The sequence below is a fragment of the Scatophagus argus genome, chromosome 13 (assembly GCF_020382885.2).
Source record: "Scatophagus argus isolate fScaArg1 chromosome 13, fScaArg1.pri, whole genome shotgun sequence".
NCBI lineage: Eukaryota > Metazoa > Chordata > Actinopteri > Scatophagidae > Scatophagus > Scatophagus argus.
This window is the reverse complement of record NC_058505.1, coordinates 405001-425919: the sequence shown is the minus strand read 5'-3', so window position 1 is coordinate 425919 and position 20919 is coordinate 405001. Positions and strand designations below refer to the sequence as shown.

Sequence of the window (20919 nt, the reverse complement as noted above, 5' to 3'; positions counted from 1 at the left end):
GAAGAGATAATTTGTTGCTGCACTGCTGTTATATTGACAGCCAAGTGTTACTGCCTCTCCTTCAGCAGCAGTCACATCTTCTTTTGGTTGCAGCACGTTGTCTTTCTGTGCTCTGCATTCTGTAAAACAGCAGCAAACAGTATCAGTGAGCTGTTAAAGAATCATGTCAGTGTTGGATTGATATCACAGAAACAGAGTTGTGTTCATACCAAAGCACATAGCAGCCAGCAACAGTGAGGTGAACAGAGGCGTCATGTCTGCAGTGCTGAGTAACTGTGAGCTCCAGCGAGTATAAAGAAGGCTGTGATCTCTCTGTTTGGTCTTCATCAACACTAAGTTGGTGGATTAGAAGGAGGAGCCTGATCACAGTGACAGGGCTCATTCACAGCCCTGTGTGTCAGTCAGAAATAATGCAGCAGTCAGTCTTTGTTATGGCTTGTACACAGTTAGTGTTTATTAGTCAGTGCTTTAGTGTCTGTTTCAGATGGAGCCCAACATGTTGCCAAGGATATTAAACAATGGAAGGAGCTGATTGAGCCTGAATGGCCCACAGTGGTTTGTCAGTGATGTGGATTTGCTGCTCATGTGAATCCTCCCACAGTGTTTCATTAGCAGCTGTAACCACAGTGACTCTGATGGAACAGGAATGAGCAGAATCCATCTGATATGAAGCTGTGGTTTGAATACCACTTCCCTCCTCTTTGAAGAGTAGTCACATATCTGTGTTCAGGTTTTTGTACAGCCTCTTCTACACTTTGTATCAGTGTGTTTCTAGAGCACAGTAGTAGAGAGCTGAGTCTGCCAGGGTCAGGACTGTGATGGTCAGTTCAGTTGATGTTCTTGATGTTTCAGATTCATATCGTTTGTCAGGAATATGTTCTCCACTCTGTGATCTTGCTCCTTTCCAGAGTATAAACTGAGGTGCCTGAAGCTCAGAGTGATGTCTGTACCAGTAAAGGTAAACATACTCGTCTGTTGTGTCATATGAACATCTGAGTGTGACAGTTTCTCCTTCTCTTTTGCTGACTTCCACATCTCCTACAGGATCGATTGTGTCTCCAGCTATCAGTCCTGAAAGAAGAGGAGGAAATGAAGCCATTAGACTAACATTGTTCATGAGGCTGAGAGGAGAAGACAGTGGAAAATATCATGTGTACAGAGTTACTGTGTGGACAGAAACAGATTTCTGCTCTGAACTCCAGTTTGCGTCAGTCTTTAGAAGAGAATAAAAACTTGTTGTTCTTTGTGTCTCACCAAAGAAAAGAGCAGCAAGAATAATCCACAGCCAAAGTTCCATCTGTACAACAAGGTTTAAAGCAACAGGAGAAAGCAGCTGCTGTTCAACATTCAGTGTGAGAATTGTTCTCTTCACAGCAGCACTTATTATTGACACAATGGTTGAACACAGTGCAGAAGTAGTGCACCGCCTACTTGATAATGTCGCCCTCTAGTGGAGGTAAAAAGTTGAGTCCAACAGTGTGGAAAAAAGGCTTCCAGCAGCTTGTCAGTGTGTCAGCTTGTGTTTTTGTACAGAGACTGTGGGTTTGCTGTCACTGTGGGCCTCACAGCACAGTAGTACAGAGCAGAGTCTGTCACTGCAGCAGAGGAGATCTGAACATTCATGTGAGTGTTTTCCTCACTCACTGTAACAGACAGTCCAGACTTTGGACTCATTAATATTCTTCCTGTTCCTGAGTGAGAGAATAGGAGCTCTGGTGGCTTTCCTGGATCTTGTCGATACCAGAAGAAGTAATCATCAGCTGCAGCTTTCTTGCTGTATCTGTAGGACAGAGTAACAGAGCTGTCTTCTAAACTGGACTGTTCATCTTTGACTGGACTGAGATCTTCACAGCTGACACCTAAAGGAGGAGAAATCTGTAACTTATGATTCAATGTTTTTAATCTGTAAAGTTCTTGTAATGTTAATGATCTCACCTACCTCTGATTGTGAGCAGACACAAAGTGACAAACAGACTGAAGTTCACTGACAGCATCTTAAAGAGAATCTGTCTGGTTTTCATATGAAACAGCACTGTGAAAGTCTGTCTTTTCTGTACTTGAGTCCCAGTTTTGTTCCTCCCTTAATCCCTCCCTCCTTCCTCTCACAGCTCTGACAAACTGTGTGTTTGTCACTGCTGATATTCACTAAATTACATCATTTCCTTCAGGTAACAAGCAGCTGATGAGGTAACACTGATGGACACTTGGCAGCACATGTGAAGGTTCTGACTGAGTTAAGTTGTTATTGGCATGATATAATACTCAATAACTGCACATGGCCACCATATTAATTGCTTCATTGATACTGAAACAACATTATTCATATGTAAGGACAAATAAAAAGTACATCACTGACAAAGTTGATTTTCAGCTTCAAAGCAGGAGTTACCGCAGCAGAAGGATCGGAAAATAAAAGTGCAAGCTGAGTAAAAACGTACATAAAATAAAAAATACAAGGACGTTTACAATTTTTCTGTAACAAAACTAAACACACGATTTTGACAGTATTTCACAATTTTTAAATTGTAAGCAGTAAATAGTTACTTTACTGGAATCAGATGGGGGATTATAGCACAATGGTTGTCAGCTCCAAAGCATTGGATTGTATCTGTCAAGTTGTTCCGTTGACAGTTTCATGGTTGATCATTACCGTTTGTAAAGTATTTTATGAGCCAGGTCATTTTTAGTTTTGGATCCTATAAATCAACAGATATCAGCAAAGCCAGGATTACTCCTGACATCAAGGCTCTCGTTCAGGTCAGGAAATAGAGAGGAGCTGAGGACTGTGCAGAGGGAGTTGAGGACGAAGATCAGGGATGGAACAAAGCTGTTACAGGAGGAGGAACAGCTGCAGCTGAATGATGTCAGGGGAGTATGGAAGGTCCTTAAAACATCTCCAGTTACAATGAACCCTACTGTCAGCCTTTGCTGGACCATAAGTGGGCTAATGATCTGAATCCTTAATGACTTGTTCTTGAGATTTGATTCTCAGTCCTCTTCCCTATCTAGGCTGGCTGATCCCATAGAACCGAGCTTGCTGCTAAAATCTTGTTCATCAGAATTAAGCATTGCCTGGTCACCCATCTTTCAGCGATCCATCGATTGCTATTCTGTTCCAGCTCTCTGGAAAAAGTCCATTATTATTGCAATTCCAAAACTTTCATGTCCCATGGAGAACAAGGACTGTCGCCCAATCACAATAATAAGTTCTGTCATGAAAAACGTGTCATAAACTTGATCAAACCTGGTCTGTCCCCATATCTGGATCCCCTCCAGTATGCATACAGGGCGGGATGTGGGACTGAGGACGCAGTTCTCAGTGTGACCCACTTGGTCAGCAAGCACCTGGAGAACTCCCAGGCTTACGCCTGTATTTTATTTGTTGGCTTTAGCTCTGCCTTTGACATGGTTAGTCCTCACTTGCTTGTCCAGAAGCTGACTAATTTAAAGGTTGATTGTCCTGATTGTCTAATGGTTCTTCTCTCTTGTAATGGACAGCTCACAACAAGTAAATGTCAATGGCACGTTATCGGATATCAAATACTGTAGTACAGGGGTCCCACAAGGTGCTGTGAGCTTGCCCCTCTTGTTTACATTGTACACCAACGACTGCAGAAGTAGCCCACCAAATAACTTTATCATCAAGTTCTGTGATGATACTTTGATCTGAAGTCTCTTATGTACTGACAACTGTCCCTCCATGTAGTATTTGAATTAGATAGTTTGTTTTAATAACTGGTGCGTGAGGCACAATCTCATTTTAAACACAGCTAAAACTAAAGAGATGGTCTTTGATCCAAGGGAGGTAAGGAAACATGACCCTGTAGCAATCTGCTGCAGTGTCATAGAGCAGCTTACCTCTTACAAATACTTGGGTATTGTCATGGACAACTTGATTAAATGGTCCGATCATGGAGACTTCCTGTGCAGCAAATGATCTCAAAGACTGCACCTCCTTCATAGAGTTAGACTGTTTGGCGTCAGACATGAAATCAAGTTGATTTTCTATAATGTCATCTTTGATAGCCTCTTGAGATATGGGATCGGACCTCCCATCCCTCCAGTCTGTCTTTGATAGGGTCGTTCTTAGCCAGGCTCTCTTTTCTCCCACTATCCATCACTCTTCTTAACAAACAGTCTGAATAACTCCTCTTATGCAACTGCGTAACACAATTTACATATATTCACTTATCTTCGTGACCAGTCTCTTATCTATTTATTTGTTGTTTTTTTTAACTGAAACTCGCTTTTACCGATTGTTTCTTTATCTATTGTTATTACCTCAGGGTTTTACCTGTTCTTAAATTATACCTTTTTGTCCATTTTATATTGCTTGATGTACAGAGTGCACTCTGCACTTTATTTTTGTTGTGAAATTTGACTGTGCCATATTACAGACCACGTCCATCGCTGAACTGTAGCACTTTACTGATTCTGTGTTGTTTTATTGTGCCGCAGCCTGTACCACTACTGGCCAAGACAAGTTTTCCCCAAGGGACAGTAAAGTTTGCCCTTACTTTACCTTACCTTACCTGTTGTCCACGCTACAACCTCCAGCTGGTGCCCCTCCTGTGTACTTCCTGATATCCATTTCCAACCCCTTTATGCTTTGTCACCTCCCATCTCCAGTCTGTCCCTCACAACAGCCCAGGTAAGGCGGGACTTCAGAAGAAATAAGGTGAAAAAGCTGTGGGTCCAGATGGTATCAGCTCCAAGCTTGTCTGGTCCTGTGCAGGGCAGCTATTCAGGATCATTTAACGTATTTTCAACCTGAGCCTGAGGCTGGAGAAGCTGTTGATAGACACAGTTTGCCTTCCAGCTTGGCATTGGGATGGATCATGCTGTCATTAACCTCCTGCAGTGATTCCTGTCTCACCTGGAAAAGACTAGAAGTTTGGCAAGAATCATATTTTATGATTTCAATACCATACACTCCAGGCTTTTCAGGGACAGAGTTGGAGCTCAGCAGGGTTGATATGGGAACTACCAGCTCCAGATCAACTGAGGCAAACCAAATACCTGGTGGTGGATTTCCACAAAGACAAATCCTCCTGCACCAGTGAACACCCACATACTGGTTATTGGGATGGTGAAACCTTACAAATACCTTGGTGTTCAGGTGAATAATATACTGAAGTGGACTGACAATACATATGTACTTTAGAAAACAGGACAAAGCAGACTGTATCTATTGAGGACACTCAGGTCTTTGGAGTGCAGGGGGCCCTCTGAAAATGGAGTATTATTTTTGCCATTGGTCTCACAATTCATATGATAAAACATCCCAAAGCAAAAGCCAACCCAGGATGCGATGGCGGACCCTGGAACAAAACTCTCTCAAATGTGGGTTTGTGGTCTTATAACTGTCAGTTTTATGTTGCTAACAGGAAAAAAGTTTGAGAACTGCTGTAACAGAAGATTGGACTTTTGGCCTGGTGGAGGTGATTGTTCTCAAGTGCCCTCATAGTTTTCTATCATTGTTACAACCACTGCAAAGAATCTGGACTTTACCATCACATCCCACTGCAGTGTAACAGTGTGTGACTCCCTCTAGTGGATGTTGTGGAGTATTCTGTTGTCTTTGCTCCAAAGGTTTTTGTACAGAGTTTTGGTGTTTCCTGTCACTGTGGGCCTCAGAGCACAGTAGTACACAGCAGAGTCAGACAGCTGAAGCTTCTGGATCTTCAGAGGAACTGATCTTAAGGTGGAATCCAGTGTGGATGAAAACCTCTCCTTGAACTCGTCTGGTGTGTTCCCTGAACTCCCTGGAAAGCGGCTCAGTATGAATTTGGGGCTGTTGTTTCCCTCCTGTTTGTACCAGAAGAGATAATTATTGGTTCCACTGCTGTTATATTGACAGCCAAGTGTTACTGCCTCTCCTTCAGCAGCAGTCACATCTTCTTTTGGTTGCAGCACGTTGTCTTTCTGTGCTCTGCATTCTGTAAAACAGCAGCAAACAGTATCAGTGAGCTGTTAAAGAATCATGTCAGTGTTGGATTGATATCACAGAAACAGAGTTGTGTTCATACCAAAGCACATAGCAGCCAGCAACAGTGAGGTGAACAGAGGCGTCATGTCTGCAGTGCTGAGTAACTGTGAGCTCCAGCGAGTATAAAGAAGGCTGTGATCTCTCTGTTTGGTCTTCATCAACACTAAGTTGGTGGATTAGAAGGAGGAGCCTGATCACAGTGACAGGGCTCATTCACAGCCCTGTGTTGTTCCCCTGACTGACAACCTGACACTCAACACATCCTACTGACACTCTCCTTTCCGTGTACAACTTGTCTTGTATGTCGTCATCATGACATATTTCAGCTGACGGGTTTCCTCTTTCACATCTGATGAGGAGCCACTTTGTTCCCTGACATGTAAAAGGTGCTAATTGTTGTGAATCTGCTGTGACCGCTTTAATATTTATTATCAGATAGATTACAGTTAACCTGAGAAGAAATGATTGAAAACATGTGAAGAAGAATAAAAACATGTTGTTCTTTGTGTCTTACCAAAGAAAAGAGCAGCAAAACGAATCCACAGCCAAAGTTCCACGTTTATAAGAAGGTTTAAAGCAACAGGAGAAAGCAGCTGATGTCTTTGCTTTGCCTTGGCCCTTCTGTCCCTCCCTCCAGCCACATTCCCACTTCATCAGCAACATTCATTTCCATTCTCCACGAGTACACCAGATGCTTCTGGACCTTCAGTCCCTTCCCATCACTCAACTGTCACATTTACACCAGTCAGCCATAAGATTATTACCACCTGCTTAATATTGAGGTGGTTTCCATTTTTCAGTCAAAGTAGCCCTGAACCGGGATCTCATTGACTCCACTTGACCTTTGAAGGTTTGCTGTGGTTTCTGGCACCAAGCCGTCAACAGCAGATACTTTAAGTCCTGTAAATTGTGAGTTGGTGCATCCTTGGATTGGACCTGTTTTTCCAATGACTGAATTGAGATCTGGAGAATTTGGTGACCAAGTCAACTCTTCAAACTCCTTGTTGTGTTCTTCAATCCATTCTTGAACCATTTTTGCAGCGAGGCAGGGCACATTATCCTGCTGAAAGAGGCCACTGCCATCAGGGAACCCGTTTCCATGAAGGGGTGTACTTGGCGAACAACAGCATTTAGGTGGGTGTTGCATGTCATCGTATCGTCCACATGAATGGCAGGACCCGAGGTTTCACCCTGTGGCCAGTTGACTGGTTTTCTTTCCTTGGCCCACTTTCATTAAGTCCTGACCACTGCAGGATGGGAACTTCCCACCAGAGCTGCAGTGTTGGACATGTTCTGGCCCAGTCGTCTGGTCATCACAATTTGGTCCTTCTCGAGGTCACTCAAATCCTGATGCTTGTCCATTTCTTCTGCTTCCAACACATGAACTTCAAGGACAAAATGTTCATTTGCTGCCTAATATGTCCCACCCACTGCCAGGTGCCACTGTAACAACATAATCAATGCTTTTAACTTGACCTGTCAGTGGTAACAATGTCACAGCTGATTGGTGGACCTGTCCAAAAGACAGCTTCATTGGGTCTGGATGGAGCCCTCATCTCTCCATTCATCCAGGCTTTCTGATGGAGATTGATTTTGTTGTTTGTGATCAGCACCACATCATCAACACACTTGCTGATGTTTGATTTGGTTGATGTTGATGGTGTCTGATCATGTGCCACTTTGTGCAGCAAAGATTCCCACAGAGATGCTGGGAGTGAGTTTATCATGAAGAGAAGTCTGAATAAAATGTCAAGTGTGGCTGTGATTCCTGACACATCACAACCCTGTCTGACAGTAAAGTGACTCTGTGGAGAAGCTGTGGAGATGAACTGGACTTGATACCACAAGAGGTTGTCAGCAGAGCCTGAATAGTTGCAGTGTAACAGTGTGTGACTCCCTCTAGTGGATGTTGTGGAGTATTCTGTTGTCTTTGCTCCAAAGGTTTTTTGTACAGAGTTTTGGTGTTTCCTGTCACTGTGGGCCTCAGAGCACAGTAGTACACAGCAGAGTCAGACAGCTGGAGCTTCTGGATCTTCAGAGGAACCGACTTGTTCTCAATTGTAGCATTAAATCTGTCCTTTTCAAACTCTGGAGCATGATCGACTGTTTTAGAGAAACATCTCAGCATGTACTTTGGATAACCGTTTGCTTCCTGTTTGTACCAGAAGAGATATGGACTTGGGTCACTTGTCTCAAATGTACATCCAAGTGTAACTGAGTCTCCTTCAGTAGCAATGACATCCTCTGTTGGCTGGTTCACTTTGTCTTGTCCTTTACACTCTGGGGAAGAAGAGAACATGCAGATGAAGAGAAGAATCAATAAAGATGATTGATTAAAGGAGAGCAGTCAGTCAGTTTAAAGAGTTACCTAAACAGAGAGTCAGAATCAGGATGTTTCTCAGCCAGCGTTTCATGTCTGCAGTGAGAGGGGAGGAGAGAGGAAGAACACTGAAACCCTGACACTCCTCACAGCTCTGACAAACTGTGTGTTTGTCACTGCTGATACGTCATCTGCAGTCTTGACTTTCAGCTCCAAAGCAGGAGATTATTCCCATTTGTCGAGTTCTGTCCTTTATGGTTTCATGGTTGATCGTTTGTAAATGATTTTGTGGGTTTTAGTTTCGAAACTCGATCTTAAATATTTCACAGATGTGACCTCAGAGTCTGATATCAAGTGCTTTTTGTATTTTCAGAATATGTGGGAGATGATTCGGGTGTCGTGTGTCACGGTCAAAACACAAAAGAAACCTGATCATGATATTTGAACGTGTCCTTTCTTTAAATCAATAAATTAAAAATGTTGTTCATGTTGTGTTAGTTAAGGAGCATCGCAAACATAAAGTCTTTCCTCTCAGCCTGATCTCAAGAAGGTCAAATTATTGCAATTCATTGTATTCAGGATTGAGCCTTAAAGCAATTTCATGCCTTCCTCTGGTGCAAAATGCTGCTGCTTGGCTTTAAACAAATACAAGGAGACAAGATGAGATCAGTCCTGTTTTAGCTTTCCTGGTTACCAGGCTGTTTTAGTATTGATTTTAAGAGTTTACTGATCACCGTTAAAGCAGGTTTTAGCTTCCAGCTGCAGTGCTGCTTCCCAATAAGCCAGGGCACAGCCTCAGATCCTTGGCTGGGGCTTTGAAGTATAATCTATTCTTTAAAGGAACAAAAGGCAGTAGAAAGAAAGGACACATTTAATCACAGTACAACTGAAGTCAGCTGATAATGATGGGAAAGTCCAGCATCAAATATTGTTGATGCTGGATTAACTTCATGTGTGGCGTACCTGGAGAAATCCCACGCAGGCACATGAGAACATACCAGCTCCTCACAGAAGGGCCCAGACTGGGATTTGAACCTGGAACCCTCTTGCTGTGAGGTCACAGTCCTGCCCACTGGAGACTGTATTTGTCAAATTCTCCCCTTGACAGTTTCACGGTTGATCATTACCATTTGTAATGTATTTTATGAGCCATGTCATTTTTACTTTTGGATCTTATAAATTTCACAGGTTCTCCATAAGAATCTGACCATAACTTGGTGTCTCTCTTCCCAATGTACCAACCTTTCATACAAGGGCAACCAGTTGTCTCTCACACAGTGGAAGGTTGGCCCAATGAGGCTGAAGCTTTAAGGGACTGTATCTATTGAGGACACTCAGCTCTGTGGACTGCAGGGGGCCTCTGAAAATGGAGTATTAATTTTGCGATTGGTGTCACATTTTATATAATAAAACATCTCAAAGGAAAAGCAAAACCAAGAAGAACATGATGGTGGACTCAAATGTGGGTTTGTGGTGTTACAACTGACAGTTTTATGTTGCTGACAGGGAAAAAGTTTGAGAACTGCTGTAACAGAAGATTGGACTTTTGGCCTGGTGGAGGTGATTGTTGAGGGTCATAGTTATCCATCATTGTTACAACCACTGCAAACAATCTGGACTTTACCATCACATCCCACTGCAGTGTAACAGTGTGTGACTCCCTCTAGTGGATGTTGTGGAGTATTCTGTTGTCTTTGCTCCAAAGGTTTTTGTACAGAGTTTTGGTGTTTCCTGTCACTGTGGGCTGCAGAGCACAGTAGTACACAGCAGAGTCTGTCACTGCAGCAGAGGAGATCTGCAGATCCACTCGATTTCTCTCCTCATTCAGGTTCACAGTCAGTCCAGGGTGTGGAGGTGTTGCTTCCACCACTGAAGGCTCTTTTGCATCAGTAATCAGGAGAAGGAACTGAAGAGCTGATCCAGCATCCTGTCGATACCACTGGAGATTCTGAGCTTTAACTGAATAGTTACAGGACAGAGTGACACTCAGGCCCTCTGATGAAGTCACTTCAGCTCTGTTGGCAGTAATTTGATCTTCCAAGGTGTTACCTAATGAAGGAAACAACATGTTATCTGTGGAGTTCTGTTCCAAAGTCACTAATCCATCATTGTTTTGTCATCAGTGCAGTAAGCAGTTATTAGTGATGAACTGATGACATCTAGAATTCTGAACCAAACCCAAACAGGATGTTTGTTGCTTTAAAATGTCTTTATAGTTCAGGTTTTCCTGTCAGAAACATACGTACCTACGAGGACTAAACAGAACAAAACTGCAGAGAGTTTTTCCATGTTCACTGAGGTGAAAGGCTGGAACTGAATGTTCAGTATGAGTAAGTTCTGTGAGTTGTGTTTGGTCTGATGTTCACAGCTGGAATCAAACAGTTTTCTGCCATGAAGCACCTCTGCAGTCAGTAGGAGGAGACTCATATGTCAAATGATCTTCATTTCTGAAGCTCTGAGAGAAAACAATCTGGACTTTACCATCACATCCCACTGCAGTGTAACAGTGTGTGACTCCCTCTAGTGGATGTTGTGGAGTATTCTGTTGTCTTTGCTCCAAAGGTTTTTGTACAGAGTTTTGGTGTTTCCTGTCACTGTGGGCTGCAGAGCACAGTAGTACACAGCAGAGTCTGTCACTGCAGCAGAGGAGATCTGCAGATCCACTCGATTTCTCTCCTCATTCAGGTTCACAGTCAGTCCAGGGTGTGGAGGTGTTGCTTCCACCACTGAAGGCTCTTTTGCATCAGTAATCAGGAGAAGGAACTGAAGAGCTGATCCAGCATCCTGTCGATACCACTGGAGATTCTGAGCTTTAACTGAATAGTTACAGGACAGAGTGACACTCAGGCCCTCTGATGAAGTCACTTCAGCTCTGTTGGCAGTAATTTGATCTTCCAAGGTGTTACCTAATGAAGGAAACAACATGTTATCTGTGGAGTTCTGTTCCAAAGTCACTAATCCATCATTGTTTTGTCATCAGTGCAGTAAGCAGTTATTAGTGATGAACTGATGACATCTAGAATTCTGAACCAAACCCAAACAGGATGTTTGTTGCTTTAAAATGTCTTTATAGTTCAGGTTTTCCTGTCAGAAACATACGTACCTACGAGGACTAAACAGAACAAAACTGCAGAGAGTTTTTCCATGTTCACTGAGGTGAAAGGCTGGAACTGAATGTTCAGTATGAGTAAGTTCTGTGAGTTGTGTTTGGTCTGATGTTCACAGCTGGAATCAAACAGTTTTCTGCCATGAAGCACCTCTGCAGTCAGTAGGAGGAGACTCATATGTCAAATGATCTTCATTTCTGAAGCTCTGAGAGAAAACAATCTGGACTTTACCATCACATCCCACTGCAGTGTAACAGTGTGTGACTCCCTCTAGTGGATGTTGTGGAGTATTCTGTTGTCTTTGCTCCAAAGGTTTTTGTACAGAGTTTTGGTGTTTCCTGTCACTGTGGGCTGCAGAGCACAGTAGTACACAGCAGAGTCAGACAGGTGAAGCTTCTGGATCTTCAGAGGAACCGACTTGTTCTCAATTGTAGCATTAAATCTGTCCTTTTCAAACTCTGGAGCATGATCGACTGTTTTAGAGAAACATTTCAGCATGTACTTTGGATAACCGTTTACTTCCTGTTTGTACCAGAACAAAGTTGGAGTTGGGTCACTTGTCTCAAATGTACATCCAAGTGTAACTGAGTCTCCTTCAGTAGCAATGACATCCTCTGTTGGCTGGTTCACTTTGTCTTGTCCTTTACACTCTGGGGAAGAAGAGAACATGCAGATGAAGAGAAGAATCAATAAAGATGATTGATTAAAGGAGAGCAGTCAGTCAGTTTGAACAGATATTTAAACAGAGTCAGACACACAGATGTGGAATAGACTCATCAGATTTAACCATTTCATGTCAGGCTAGTTTAAAGGTAAAAAAGGCTGGAAATTATGTGTTTTTCTCAACATTAAAATCACTTAATGTGTCGTCTCATCTGATTTAAAAGGAAACTTGTTGTTCTTTGTGTCTCACCAAAGAAAAGAGCAGCAAGAATAATCCACAGCCAAAGTTCCATCTGTACAACAAGGTTTAAAGCAACAGGAGAAAGCAGCTGCTGTTCAACATTCAGTGTGAGAATTGTTCTCTTCACAGCAGCACTTATTATTGACACAATGGTTGAACACAGTGCAGAAGTAGTGCACCGCCTACTTGATAATGTCGCCCTCTAGTGGAGGTAAAAAGTTGAGTCCAACAGTGTGGAAAAAAGGCTTCCAGCAGCTTGTCAGTGTGTCAGCTTGTGTTTTTGTACAGAGACTGTGGGTTTGCTGTCACTGTGGGCCTCACAGCACAGTAGTACAGAGCAGAGTCTGTCACTGCAGCAGAGGAGATCTGAAGATCCACATGTTTGTCTCCAGACAGTTTAGTTGTGAACTTCGTGTCTGATTTCAGAGACTCTGCAGGTTTTGTAATATTGAGCCCTGAGATGTACAGCAGATGTTGTGGTGGCTTCCCTGGATGTTGTCGATACCAGAAGAAATCATCCCCAGATGTTATAGTCTTCTTGTACCTGTAGGACAGAGTAACGGAGCTGTCTTCTAATCTGGACTCTTCAGTCTTGCCTGCCGTCAGTTCTTCACAGCTGACGCCTGAAGAAACAATCACTCTGTATGATTTAATGCTCCAGTGTTGTTTTTAAGTGAATTACGAATATTCTATTTGTTCCGGTTATTTATGTCGCCTACCTGTCAGCGTGATCAGGACCAACACTGAACACAGACCCAGGTGACGTGATGCCATCTTTGAGACAGAAGCTGTTTGTGTTGGACTTTCTGTCTTTTCTGTCACAGCTTTGCTCCTCCCTTCGTCTCTTCGCTGCTCTGAGGCTTCATTACACGACTTTGGTCAGACCACGGCTGACTGGATGGAACAGTTTGCCAGGATCGCTTCTTCATCGCTTTCCTTAAATTTTGTAGTTGAATGTTGATTGCACTTTGATTTTAGATTCCAGTGTGGATTTTTTTACACGCAACAAGTGAGGCGAATAAGTTTTGCTTTTCTTAAAAATAGATCTGCAGCGGAGTGAAGCCACATGCTGAATTTTAAGTGATCATTTTATTTACAACAGATATTCGTTAATTACCTCTTTGCGTGTCCGAAGTCTTATTTATTATTCTTAAATTAGCCACCAAGTGAAATCAAATCAACAATCAATCAACAATCAAGTATTTTAATAGGAATTATGCAAGTGTCATTAAACTCTGAAATTCTTTGTGGAAGTCTGATATTTTTGTCATTTTTAAGAGGCATCTTAAGAAATTAAACATGTTCAGAACATGTGCAACGTTCCTGACAAGTGAAGGAGCTGTTGGGTTTTAGTACACACTCTGTGGGTTTGCTGTGGCTGTGGGCCTCACAGTCTGTCACTGCAGCACATCCACCATTTCATCCAGGGTCTGCCCACACACCAGAGGAACCCATCACTTATCAGCAGCTCCACGGTATTCCGTACCAGTCCTGTACTCACTAAAGGTGTCAGTGTGGCTGCAGACGTTTGCTGAATGCTGGGAAGTCACTTAAAAAACAATAATCAAATACTCACCAGTAAAAGTGATGGGTTATGTTGCTCTTTGGTCAAAAGGAGCCTTAATCAACTCAGTGTTCTCCACAGTCCTGATCATCCAGCAGGGACGCAGTGGTTCTCCCTTCACAATAAGAAGAAACTGCTCCTGTCAGTGTTTATATTCAGTGTTGTCAGGTGTGCTGCCCTCTGCTGGACACTCAGGTGTAGCAGGCAGCCTTCACATCACTGTAAAAACCACCAGCTCCGTTATTAAAGACAAACAGCTTAATGGTTGTCCTTTTATTACGCGTTTTTATTTGATTATGACGCAGCAGATGCACAGATAAAAAGAAAATGTGTTCCAATGTATTTGTCTTTCTAATAAAGGCGTTTTTCATTTTGGTCGACCTCTAATGTAACGGCACAGACTGCGCCTCTGTACTAATTTCTTACTGAATCACGGCTGCTGACGCTTTGATAAGCCTGATGGGAGAACACCACAGTACAGTTTTCATACAGTCAAACCACCACAACTGATCCTGAATGGCTCCTGCAGGGCGTGGGCCCTTTAACGTGTAGAACAACAGCTCATTGGTCAGCAGCATCAGGTGGCCGCAAGCCATCCAATCACAGGCCTTAATGTTGTTACGTCGGCGCACTGGTTGTTTTTCAGCAGGAAGAATCGCCTTAATTTAACTCTCACTCAAAACAGCACCATAACCGTCATTTTAATCGAAGTTCAGCCAAACATAATCTCTGGATCACCTTATCCCGCCCTCAGCTGCTATTTCAAATACGTTAGCTGTCACCGCAGGTTTTCATCTGCTCACGGAGACTCACGGAGGAGAAGCTAACCGGACAGCTAGCCGCTAACGTTAGCCGTCAGCCCGCTGCTCGGTGCCGGTGCCCAGTCAGAGGTGAGCGTTTAGCATTAGCATCCCCCGGGGGTTAGCTCAGAGAACCCGATCCTAAATACGCTGTTTGAGGACCGGGGTGACAAGGTGACAACACCCGCCGCCTTTAGCACATCACCGTGTCCTGTCTGTTGGAGGACCCACCGAAAATTATGCTAAAATGTGTCCCAGAGCACGTACACACGCCCGGACATGTTTGTGGTTTCCGCGGCATAGAAACGTTTAACGTGTTCACGCCGTGAACTGTGTGTGTGTGTGTGTGTGTTTGTGTTTCAGGATGGGATTAGTACTAAAGTGTATGTACACAGAATTGTATTGGCTGCAGAACAACATTAAATGCACAGATTTCCGGTTTGGGTCCAGTGTGGACACCACATGGTGATAAATCCGGACTCAGGTGGATCCTGTGTGTTGAGGTCTCCGAGGGCCAGAGGAGAAACTAAAACCATGTCCAGGTAGACAGAAGAAGAAACCAGCTGCAGGGAGTTTTTGCCCTTTCACACACTATTCCTCCATTCAGTGACAGGTGCTGAACAGGGAGCACTGTGAGTAAAGCAGAACCACTGAAAAGAATAAATTTGCTCATGGATAAAGAGAGTGACCTGGTGTCGGTTCACCACACGTGCTGAGTGTAACCTGCAGGGTTAGAATAAGCCCTCGTTGGTGCCTTGTGACCTGTGAGGGCTGCTGATGTGTGTGTCGCTTACTGTTCAAACATCAGGCTCACATTTCCTCATGTCTGTCTCGGTACAACATTCACATGTGCATATGGACGTGTGAAGAATTGCTTGTGTTCCTGGTGTTCATACAGTCTGTGAAGTGATCCTCTTCCCACATGACTACACTGAGGGGCAGGACCACACCTGCAGGCCTTGTTGTGATGAAGACGGCGGCGAAGTGTCCGCACCAGCTGTGGAGGCCCTGAACGTGTCACAAAGTCGCATTCATGTTTGTCTGTTTGTTGCTGCTGTCCTCAGTTGCTTCTTGTATGGGTGAGTGAACGTCAGCCATGAGTGCCGAGCCGGACCCCCTGGCCGTGGTCAACCAGCTGAGGGACCTGGCCGCGGACCCCATGAATCGCAGGGCCATCGTCCAGGACCAGGGCTGCCTGCCAGGACTCATCCTGTTCCTGGACCACACCAACCCTCAGGTTGTCTACTCCGCCCTGCTGGTGAGCCGCCTCACTGACAAGACGAGCAGTTTGAAAAATGTCAGATGCAGAGTTCAGGTTCTCCACCTCATCCCGCTGTTGTCAGGCTAACTCTGATTGGTTGTTGCTCCCAGGCAATCCGTTACCTGGCGGAATGTCGAGCCAATCGGGAGAAGCTGAAGGGGGAGCTGGGGATGATGCTGAGTCTCCAGAACGTCATGCAGAAGTGAGTAAAACTGTGAAGGACAAGATGGACAACAGAAAAGCATAAAAACTGTATCAGCAGTCAAAGTGTTGAGGTGCTCAGGTGTGTCTGAAGAGCAGCTGTTGAGTATCCCATCACATCTGTGCTGAGTGAAGGTAAAAGCAGGACATCAGCTTTACTTTGTCCTCCTTTGCTGTCATCTCTGTGGAGGCCTGCTGCCCCACGCAGTCTGAGTTTGATCTCGTTGTGCCGTCAGATCGACCACCCCCGGGGAGACGAAGCTGCTGGCATCTGAGATCTACGAGCTCCTGCAGGCATCCGGCGGCGCCGAAGCCGAGTCGACCGAAGAGGCCGTCAGCAGCCGCCGCAAAGCCCAGTTCTTTCTGGGCTCCAGCAACAAGAGAGCCAAGACCGTAATCCTCCAGATCGACGGACTGGACGACTCGGTGAGCCCCAGACCCGGAACGATGACATCATTTATTCATCATCAGCGTATCATCGTGTGAAAGCTGCACTGGTTCGAGTCCGAGGCCTCTGGTGTTGATCCAGCGCTGCTTTCAATTAAAGCCTCATTCTGACAGCGTCGCCACAGATGTTCACGTTGATCCAGCAGAAATCCTGGAAACATGAGGATGATTTCTGGATGTTTATTCTGATGCTCAGCAGAGGTGCTGATGATATCATGGGGCGATATAAACGTGTGCCTCATGTCCACGTGGTCATGTTTCACTTCAGTTCTCCAGCGCCCCCTGAGGAGGACTTAGTCTGCTGCAGAAGGTCTGTTTCAGACCCTGTGGCTTCAGCACAGTTTCATCCTCCAGCTGTGAGCTTCTTCCTGTCTGAATGAGGCTTTAAGAGTGGATCAGTGTCAGCATCACACGAGGACAGTTTCTCTGTGTCCACTTTACCAGCTGACGGTAACAAGTTGTTTCCTCCTCCTCGTCCTCCTCCCGGTCAGAGTCGGAGGAGTCTGTGTGAGGAAGCTCTGCTGAAGATCAGAGGAGTGATCAGCTTCACCTTCCAGATGACCGTGAAGAGGTGCATCGTCCGGATCCGATCAGACCTGAAGGCTGAGGTGAGACACGTTCACGCTGAATAATCGTTTCGGCTGTTCCGAGTGCTTCCTGTCAAATTGTCGTTGCCGTTAATAAGCTCATCTCATAAATTAGTAAAACAGAGTTAGTTTAATCATTTTATCTGATAGTTAAATGTCGAAGAAAAGAAACCGCAAAGTGAAACTGTGCTTAAATAAAAGACAACGTTGAACCTGCAATTCTTAAGTGCTTTAAATAAACACAGCACAACATCCTGGAAAAGTCTGTAACCAAATCACGTTTATGGAAACTCGCAGCCGCGTGTCTGCTGGGAATAAATCGGGTGTCGCCCTCCTCAGGCTCTGGCGTCTGCGATCGCGTCCACTCAGGTGATGAAGGCTCAGCAGGTGGTGAAAGGAGAAGACGGAGATGAGGTCAGTTTCACTCGGTGGAGTTTTCTGCTCTGTGCTGGAATCACGTGGACGTGTTGACAGGTCAGCTTGTTGATTTAGCTGGAAAAGCTAAAGGACAGCAAACTGAAGTGAATCATCTGAGAGTCTTCAGCCACTGAAACGTAGCTCCATTACATATTCTGCCACAGAAACACTTCAGCTCCGTCTGTTTCTCATCTGTAAGACGTAGCAAAGGTTATAACAGACTGTGATGTACTTTTAAGCAGACGTAAGTTAACGATCGGTGTTTGCTCTAACGTCTCCTGTGAAGACATGTTTCTGTTTGCACAGCAGTCCGGGATGTTAACACAAACGTTCAGACAGACTTTGAGTACATCTGCAGTCTGTCTAAACCAGGTATTAATAATTTCTGTACTGATTATAGATCATCAATCAGGGGACTTAATGCTAAGTGTCACGTATAAAAATGAAAAGAGCTGAAGTGATGGTTTACACCAGGAGGGGGCAGCAGAGTGACACCAGACCACAGCTCCAGTGAGAATAAGAAGGGCTGATCATCAATCAGAGAATGTAGCGTCTTAGCTAAACATTTGTCTTTTGGGTTATTTTAGCGACAACTTTTGAAGCATCGACTCATGATGTCCAAAGCCCAGGTGAGTTCTTATGTTTTCACAGGTGCTAACAGCTTCTCCAGCGTTAACCGCCTACTGAGAAGCTAAAGGTGAGCTTCTGGTTTCCAAATGTGGATCAGAAATGCAAGATAGGAACATAAAACAATGTGCTGTGTCTCTGTTATCAGACAGACACATGCAGTCTTTTTGTCTTCATGAGACAGTAGTTCAGGACAATAATCTGCATGTGAAAGGCCGTCAGTAAAGCAGACTGTCTTCGCATCATTTCTGAGCAGTGAAATCCAAAGAGGACCCAAAACTCGTCCCTGTGGGATTCCGTGAGAAGGATTTAGTGAGTGAGGATTTAACAGACAGCCTCAGCTATTCAGTTTTGCCTTATTTCTACCTGTCCAACAAAAGCTGTTGTCTCCAGGTTTTGATCCCGTTGGCGGAGGACGGCTCAGTGGAGGTGGAGCAGAACGTGGACCTGCCGGACTACCTGCCAGAGGACGAGAGTCCGTCTCAGGAGCCCGACAAGGCGGTGAGCCGGGTGGGGTCCGGCCAGGAAGGGACCAGTTGGCTTGGTGCTGCCACTAACTTCCTGTCCCGCTCCTTCTACTGGTGACCCTGCTGGGCTGCCGCCCCCCCCTTTAGACCTCACATCTCCTCTCAGAACCAAAGTCGACCAGCTGCCAAAATCACTGCTGAGCTGGAGAGACAAACAAACAACGAACAGCTGGATTGTGGCTTTAGTTTGACGTTTGTGTTACAGCGGGTCCATTTGTTCCTAACCAAATTGTCTTAACTGACAGGAAGTGTCCTGCAGGGACACGAACAAACACCAACAGGCTAGAATGAACTCCACCGGACGGCCGTCTTTTCCCTTTTTATTATTTATTTGACTTTTCTTCCTGCAGTTTGATGTGTTGTAAAGGACGTCGGCTGTGCCTTCAGTTCTGCTTCTTCACTTTCAGCTAACTGCTGTTCAGTTGTCAGGACTCATAAAATACCAAAAACAATGACAAACAGCCAGCACACTCAAGAGAACAGCAAAGAAGACCTTAATCCCACGAAAAGCCATCGAGGCAGACGCTGTGCTCGTTTGGACTGCTTGGAGTGAACGGCTGTCCTGATGGATCCTGAGAGGAGGAGGATTTGTGCTTCGCTGGGACCAGAATACCTTCCTGACCTCAGATCAGTTCTCACGCTCGCGAAGTGCTGGCCAGCCGTCTGGCTGCTTGTCATCATTTTTGAGTAAAGACAGTAACTGATCCTTCCTGTGATGTTACCGGAGGTGCACGGTGAACAGAAGGTTGCCGAGTCCTCTTCACTCTGAGGACTGACCTCAGATCAGCGACTGAACGGTGCTTTACTTTGTGTTTGCGACCTGGTCTTCATGTTTACAGCCACATCCTTGTAGCCTTTCTGCTGAACTCCTGCTTTTATTTTCCTTCTTGTTGGCGAAGTCTCACAGTCAGCAGGTTGATTTGCACACTTTAGTCTGAGGTGGAGGTTTTCAGTAGAGTAGAAACCTGCACCTGAATGACTGGAGCAAGTTACAAAGAATTCAGGAACACGACAAGAACCACGAAGACAAACTGAGTGTTCACACAGTCAGTATTTACTGCTCTGAAACGATTCAACGGGAATTCATTTCCTTCTTTGAAGTGGCTGGTGTTGTGTTCGAGGTGCAGCTCGCGCTCCAGAAAACCTGCTGCTTGTCTCGTTCACGGCAGGAGACAATCAGATGAGAAGGACCTTTGATGACTTGGTACAGATTTGTACTGTCCTCCTGTGATGCTGTTGCTCTCTTGTGCGTTTGTGTACCTGCCAGGTGTGCTCACAGCTCCACCTACACACTGTCCCATCACACTCTGAGCAGCCTGTTGTGTCAGCAGACGACACACGGCAAACGACAAACATGTTGGATGAGTTTACAAAACATTTGCTTTGCTGTTTGTTTTTAATTCATTTAGCAAACCAAAATCAGGTGATTAGCAGTCGGGTTCACCCGGTTTCCACCCGGTTTCCACCCGGTTTCCACCAGGTTTCCACCCGGTTTCCACCTTCCTCCACCTGCTGCGGTTTCCTGGCAGCACGGCGAACCTCAGATCAGCTTGAACAACAACACGGTTGGCCAGCCGGTCTGACCGCCGTGTGTTGTGATTGGCCATCGGGTTGTCGTGGTGACGTCAGCTGGCTGACTCGCACGCTGCAGACAACACGCAGCTCCTAACAGCAGTTCAAATGAACAGTGAAGCCCTCCAGCATCGGACTGTCGTCTTCTGTTCGAGCCGGCGTTTCAGATGATCAAAGGTCGTATTGATCAGTTTCTGTTCCTGCATGAGCTGAACTTCTGTCTTCTACTCAGGACATTTACTGAACAGCTCCCAGTTGTTTTTTTTCTTTTATTTTAATCAATATTTTCTATTGAAGTGTTTTTTTTAGCTGTTCCCTGAAACCTGACATCACGACGTGAGTGTTCTTCATCATCCTCATCATCCTCATCAGTGTGCTGCTGTTCAGTCTGTTCTGTAATGATGATTCCAACAGTTTGTTCACAGAATAAAACTGTCTGAACGATTTCAGCTGAGTTTTACTTCTTTGCGTGGAGACTCGCGTTGTCTCAGCAACGTTTTCAGTCGCCCCCGTGTGGCCGTCCAGTGAAAGTGCAGCAGGACCTGCAGGGCAGCAATGACAAACATGAAAAATGAGTTTGAACAAAGACAAATAAA

At 44.8% G+C, this 20919-nt stretch overlaps 2 protein-coding genes and 1 long non-coding RNA gene across 3 annotated transcripts; 1 reads left to right on the top strand and 2 right to left on the bottom strand.

Annotated features, from left to right (window-relative positions):
* Positions 1–5836: 5836 nt before the first annotated feature.
* On the bottom strand, positions 5837–6938 carry LOC124068820. Its single transcript, XR_006844981.1, has 2 exons — positions 6030–6938; positions 5837–5939 (listed from the first exon to the last, which is right to left on the bottom strand). It is a non-coding gene; the product is annotated as an uncharacterized LOC124068820 (long non-coding RNA).
* Positions 6939–10217: 3279 nt separating this feature from the next.
* LOC124069385 lies at positions 10218–13889 on the bottom strand. The gene is made up of 6 exons (XM_046408529.1): positions 13040–13889; positions 12593–12943; positions 11787–12066; positions 11413–11594; positions 10556–11215; positions 10218–10358 (listed from the first exon to the last, which is right to left on the bottom strand). The coding sequence occupies exons 1-5, from the start codon at positions 13092–13094 to the stop codon at positions 10830–10832; spliced, it is 1254 nt and encodes a 417-aa protein (XP_046264485.1). The 5' UTR covers positions 13095–13889; the 3' UTR covers positions 10218–10358; positions 10556–10829.
* A 1870-nt stretch (positions 13890–15759) lies between these two features.
* On the top strand, positions 15760–20768 carry LOC124068799 (armadillo repeat-containing protein 1-like). Its single transcript, XM_046407289.1, is given in 6 exon segments — positions 15760–15942; positions 16056–16147; positions 16383–16572; positions 17085–17201; positions 17520–17594; positions 18618–20768. Coding segments are annotated over 6 exon segments (849 nt in total). The 3' UTR covers positions 18810–20768.
* The last annotated feature ends 151 nt before the right edge of the window (positions 20769–20919 follow it).

Excerpts from the sequence above, each read along its gene's own strand:
- LOC124069385 (XM_046408529.1), bottom strand. The coding sequence starts at position 13,094 with ATGGCATCACGTCACCTGGGTCTGTGTTCAGTGTTGGTCCTGATCACG. Across the intron at positions 12,067-12,592 it reads GTCTCTGTACAAAAACACAA|AGTGTAAAGGACAAGACAAA; the intron begins GCTGACACACTG and ends CTTCTTCCCCAG. Across the intron at positions 11,216-11,412 it reads GTTCTGTTTAGTCCTCGTAG|GTAACACCTTGGAAGATCAA; the intron begins GTACGTATGTTT and ends TTCCTTCATTAG.